General features: G+C 39.9%; 1 protein-coding gene across 2 annotated transcripts in view; it reads right to left on the bottom strand.

The window, feature by feature from the left end:
* Window positions 1–266: 266 nt before the first annotated feature.
* The window catches only part of cntnap5a (contactin associated protein family member 5a), a 69,170-nt gene continuing 63,436 nt past the window's right edge, over window positions 267–6,000 (bottom strand). The window contains exons 20-24 of one of the 2 annotated variants that reach the window (XM_076998344.1): window positions 4,183–4,316; window positions 3,817–3,901; window positions 3,010–3,216; window positions 2,790–2,864; window positions 267–2,243 (exon numbers count right to left, since the gene is read on the bottom strand). In XM_076998344.1, coding sequence (XP_076854459.1) covers window positions 2,047–2,243; window positions 2,790–2,864; window positions 3,010–3,216; window positions 3,817–3,901; window positions 4,183–4,316 — 698 coding nt within the window. In that variant the 3' untranslated portion in view covers window positions 267–2,046. The remainder of the gene's footprint in view (window positions 2,244–2,789; window positions 2,865–3,009; window positions 3,217–3,816; window positions 3,902–4,182; window positions 4,317–6,000) is intronic. The other variant, XM_076998345.1, reaches the window with a different exon arrangement.

The raw sequence follows: 6,000 nt of genomic DNA, 5'->3' as shown, positions 1-6,000 counted from the left end.
TTCCCAAAGTGGGGGGAGTGCCCCCTATGTGGGCTGCGGAGCTATTGCAGGGGGGGCGCGGAGCTTGGAAGTAAAACATGTGCACATGTGTCAATATGGGGGGGGTGTGTGTAGGGGGGGCGCAAAAATATTCTCATCTACTAAAGGGGGGCACGGCAGAAAAAGTTTGGGAACCACTGATTTAAAGAAAATGTTAAAACAACAATATAAATCTGTTGCAGATATATTACTGCACTGATAAATGAGTACATTCACTGACAAAGTGCTGAAAAAATCTTTTTTTTTTATTATTAAACATATATTTACAATATAGCTGTACAATTATACAAAACAGGCTCCTGTAAAATAACCAGTATCAATAGACATATAAAAGATTCACAAAAAAAAATTGAAGGACACTTCCATTTAAAACAAACAAAAAAGACAATAAGTAAGTAAACAACCTTAACATGATGTGAGAATATGAAAAAAAATGTAAGTTTGATTGTGAGAATAGATTATCTGAGTAAATGCAAGCATCCCATTGACCTGCCTGAAGGACACGTTGGTCAAACGCACCACATCTGTTCGTTTAGGCCTGAGTGCCAGTCATGTTGGTCAAATTCAGGGTCCCAGAGGACACAGCTCATCATGTTATCACTCAGAAACAAGGACACTGGATCTACTGCTACAGATAACAGGTTCAATTTCCGAGGACTATATGTAATTTGTTGTATCTGTGACAGGAACGTTTCTTTGAAGGATTTCATGTTGAAATACAAGCACAGAGACTGACCCGAGATCTCCACGTGATGCTGCAGCCATGGCAACACAACATGAAGATTTAAAAGTAAATTTTCTTGTACAATTATTTCTTCACAGTGCAAACAGTAATTATCCACCTATCAGAGATATTATTATTATATTAATTGGCTGGAATTCAGGTGTACCCTTATTTCCAAATTTAAATATATTTAATCCTAAAGCTTTTGGCTTTAGTTTTCTACACATTCTATAACCACAGTGCCAACCTGCGCGGTTCCCAAATTAAACGAGTGGACTTGGCCTATAGTGAAAATGTCATGTCAAGATTGGTCATTATGCAGATGACATGAAACATTATAACATTTTTGTATTCGTTTATTTTATTTACTTATTTTTATCAGAACACGAAGCCTTGCAGAGACAGTGTTTTACACTACTTTATGTTTAGAAAAGTACAGTCTATTAAAGGGTTGTCAAATTTCTGAGCAATTTTCACTTTTTTTAATGAGCTTCATCTTCTATATTCACTGGTGTGTAAAAATGAATTAAAATGATGATTTTATACTCTTCTAACTTTCTTGAATATTATTAAACTTTCGCTCTACATATGGTGTAAAAGACATTTGAAGTAATCATTTTAGAAATACTTAAAAAAATACATTATAATGAAAAGTAATAATAACTAAATAAAAGGGTGATTGCTGAACACCTCTTGAAGAAGGCGATATAACTACTTGTGCCCAGTCCGGCAGGAGTAGTGGGAGATGATTTTGTGAATCATAACATGACAACACTTTAAGCCCAACATGAATGAACTGAGCCTCTGAAAATAACAACCTTCTCACGGATTCCTTCAGGTAGATATTGTCCAAGAAAAGCAGGGGTTACCCCCATAATACCATCACCATACAACACAACCTGCACCCACTTCTTTGGGGCTAACAGGCTGGGCATCTACTAGCTACGACCTACCTAGATCAGAAGATCCTTACGTTCTCCAGACTCCACCAGGGCAGGATCTCCTCCACATGATGTTCTGAAGGATCTCCTTCACATAATGTTCTGAAGGATCTCCTCCACATGATGTTCTGAAGGATCCCCTCCACATGATGTTCTGAAGGATCCCCTCCACATGATGTTCTGAAGGATCCCCTCCACATGATGTTCTGAAGGATCTCCTTCACATGATGTTCTGAAGGATCCCCTCTGCGTAACCACTGCTAGATGAGGTCTGCACCACATAGGTACAGAAGGACTAAACGAAAGTAGAATCGACCAGTGGCTACACGCTTTGTGCATCCATTAGATGTAGTATTCTTTCATATTGTCTCTTGTGCAGTTGTGTAGGTGGAGTTCGGTCCTGTAAGCGGCTTCGAGGCTTCGTCTCTGCTCCTTCTCCTGGATGCTGGCAGTTCTCCGGTCCTGCCGGTGCTGGTACAGGAAGCGGGTCATGACCGCCACCACACACAGGGTAATAAAGACCACTGCCGTGACCACACCTACAACCACAGAGGAAATTCAGGACTGGTCACTCACACAAAATGTTAGGCTTTTTACCCCAGTTTACATTTCAAGTTTGATGTGAATTATTCTGTGAATAAAGAATAGCATTGCATGTAAAATGTTTGTTTGATTGTAACTTCAATCAGCAAATTTCCAAAACTAATCACCCATGATTCAGCAAATCTAGCTAAGGGTTGTTAGGACTTTTATTTGTTTCTGTGTTTATTATTTTTTTATTCTCCATTATAATTTTTTTTACATGGGAAATTTGTTAAGTTACAAGGGAAATTCTGTTAGCTGAGGAACATTCAGTAAAGCACCTGAGACCAGTCTCTCCTGACAGTTTCTCAGGGAATTTTAATACCATGGTCCCTTATCACCACACAACACATAATCAATATAGTCATTACACATTTCAAAAATAGAATGTGCTAAGAGAAAAGATGAACACTAAAGAACCTGTAAGATAGCTATTGCTCATTTCACACTTCACTGACTCTTACAAATGGTGCCATAAAGCAGATTGTGGTAATAAAACGCACCTCCGATTACCGCTGATTCTCTTTGGGTGTCATCTTCATGGGCCTTGTTATCTTTACCCGCCTCTTCCCCATGGTCTTTAGAGTGGGAACAAAAAATGTAATATATTAATCTATCAAAAAATCCTCAAGTTTCATTCTTCAGAGTTGGTGAACCTAATAACAGACTGCAAAGTTTCATCTTTAAAAGAAACCCTGCCGGATTAGTAATCTCAGAACATACCTAAGCGGGATTTAGAGGTGGATAGATCAGCCAGTGCTCCACAGTTGGACTCCAGCAGGTTCCCTCGTATGCTGACCAGTGAGCTGCCACGGTTCAACAGTGCTGCTTTCAGAGGGGCCACGTGATTGTACTGAACAGACGAAAAGCAGCCGACGAACCCTCTGGACGCTGCGTGTGCTACTTGTTCATCCAGCGCATCACTTCCTGCTAAGAACAAAACGTTGATTGTTTGCTTTAGGTTGTGATCATTTCTTGCTTTGAAGGCTCCAATGGCAGTGAATTTAAATTCAAATGACCCAGCAAAATGTTCTGTTGCATTTAGTAAGACCAATCAAATGACAACGTATTCACGACTTAGCACAGGACGCAAATGCAAAAGATTTAAAGTTGTGAGGCTTCTTGCCAAGAACATTTTTTAAAGCCTGTAGGTTTTTCAAAAGTTGTCTTTTGAAAGCCACCAAAGCCTCTGAGGAACACAACCTTGTTTTGTCATGTGAATTAATATTTAATCTCCTGAATAAGAGTCAGACACTTTGAGTTACTGAATAAAAGATTAATGTCTCCATGGAGAAAAAGCACAGTATGCTTAAAAATCGATTTGGCCTTCACTTAATGACAAAGTGAACGTTTCCGTGGATATTCAGACATTTTTGCAGTGCTTGGGGATAAAACCAAGAAGGAGAACAACAAATTTTGCCATTTTATTTTAATGCTGTTTTCATAATCAATAATGGTTCTCTAGTACTGTAAGATGTCTCAGTCCTGCTTCAAACATTTTAGTACACCATCAGAACTTTATTGTCTTACCAGTAACTTTTCCCAGGGTCAGTGATCTCATCGAGTTAAACTCTAGATCATATGAGAGGGTGTATTTTTTGTTGTCTTCATCAACCTAAAATAAAGACACAGAAAATCACAAACCACATTTGGACGTATGAGACATATAAACACTGTCCCTCTTTCTCTCTTCTGTCTTATGTGTTTTGCATAAATCAGACATGATAGCATTCTCTCTGACACAAAAATCCCCCAGCAAAAAAAAATTAACAATGACAAACCATTTTAGAATTGACTCTAGCCAAACGGAGGCCTTATATAGCTGCAGTGTTCGGGACATCAGATGTAGTTGTGAGTGTCACAGGAGCTGTGCGGGCCCCCGGAGGAGGATCTGACCTGCACGTAGACGTCCTGCCCCTCCCTGTGCAGACGTAGGCGGTGGAGTAGGCCGTCTGCCAGGCTGGTAGACACAGGGCTCAACACAGTGGTGCTCCGCTCTTCATGGAGACGGTACCAGATCTGAAGACTACCTACAGGAGGGAATCAATTTAATACTTAATCCACATGCAGCCTGAGCTTATTTATTAGGAATCTTTTACAAAAACAAAAACAAGCAATCCTGCTGATGAAAAGAGGGCTAGCAGTGAGCCAAAACTCAACAGATTACACTGTTACTGGCTGCATTTCATGTGCTGTTTGCTTCTGTTCAATGTTAGCCAGTTGAGGCACTTTGTGCCAGGACTATGGCAGTCACTGTCTGTAGGCTTGTGTAACGATAAGGAGGCGAAATGTTAACTATTTTGGGGTATGAAAAGTACTTCTCCCCTGGTGATATCACACCAACACAGTCTCAAAAGTCATCTGGGCTTTCGTTATCATAACATATCTAAAGCTATTCCAGAAGAACATGGTGACCAGCCAGGGAGAAGACAATGACACAAAGCATTTATATATAGCCCTTTCGATCCAGACCCCAGCAGTCCTCTAAAAGATTTATAAATATTAATTCCATCTGTGCCTCTAGCTCTTTGGTCGGTCCTAAATGCGTCAATACACCCTTAGCTGTCCCTCCCACACACGCACACACACACACACACACACACAAACACACACACACGCACACGCACACACACACAAACAAAAATGTGCACACCATGTAGCTGCTGTAGAAACAAAAGGTTGTTGTATTATCAAGTGGTACAGGGTCAATTTTAAAGTTCCCTCTCATCCTAAAAAAATAAATGCACCGCATTATGCTGCACTAGAGAGACTGCCTGACTAGGCCTGTGTGTCAAGGATTACAGAGGATAACGTCCACATGAACCATCCTTCAATATTTACAAAGGCGTGAATCAGCCCAGAGATTGGAATTAGCACAAAGGAGCTCTGACTTCCCGGATCTGAAGGACGTGGACGCGTATGAACATGCCTACTTCACACTGTCTGTGTGGAGCAAATGCAGTGATTAGTTTTATTTATTTATTTTAATGTTACCTGGTAATTCAATGAATATATTGGCCAAGTAAAAATTAACAGAGAAATAGATACAGGTTGAAAGGTACAATCCATGTGGAGAGAGAGAGAGAGAGAAGAGAGTGAGAGAGAGTGAGAGAGAGAAGAGAGAGGCAGAGACAGAGAAAGAAAAGAGTGAGAGAGAGTGAGAGAGAAAGCGAGAGAGAGAGAAAGAGAAGAGAGAGAGTGAGAGAGGCAGAGACAGAAAGAAGAGAGTGAGAGAGAGCGAGAGAGAGAAGAGAGCGAGAGAGCGATAAAGAGAGAGAGAGGTCATTTTGGAGCATTTATGATGTTCGTTGATTGTACTAAATTTCAGGCAAAAAGTGAATGTAGAATTCTGGGCTATGAGGGAAAGTTCACTACAGTCAGACGTAACTTGTGTACACTAAGCAAAAGTATTTAAATGCATGTGACAAAGCCAACTTATGTTTCAAGCCATTCCAACTGAAAGTCCTAAATGTTTGGTTATGCCTTTGGCTTTTAGAAATAATTCTGTTTTTCTGCACTTTTTCATTTGCATTGCCATCACTGAATCAGTAGGTCAAGATGTAGCACAGTTCTGACTATGTTTTGTTCTTCAAATAGCCTAAATTCACACTTTCACCTCTTTACATTTACATTTACATTTATGGCATTTGTCAGACACCCTTATCCAGAGTGACTTACATTTTTATATCATTTTTTATACAAGTGAGCAATTGA

This window comes from Brachyhypopomus gauderio, chromosome 3, assembly GCF_052324685.1.
Source record: "Brachyhypopomus gauderio isolate BG-103 chromosome 3, BGAUD_0.2, whole genome shotgun sequence".
In the NCBI taxonomy this organism is placed as follows: domain Eukaryota; kingdom Metazoa; phylum Chordata; class Actinopteri; order Gymnotiformes; family Hypopomidae; genus Brachyhypopomus; species Brachyhypopomus gauderio.
This window is presented reverse-complemented; position numbering and strand designations above follow the sequence as displayed.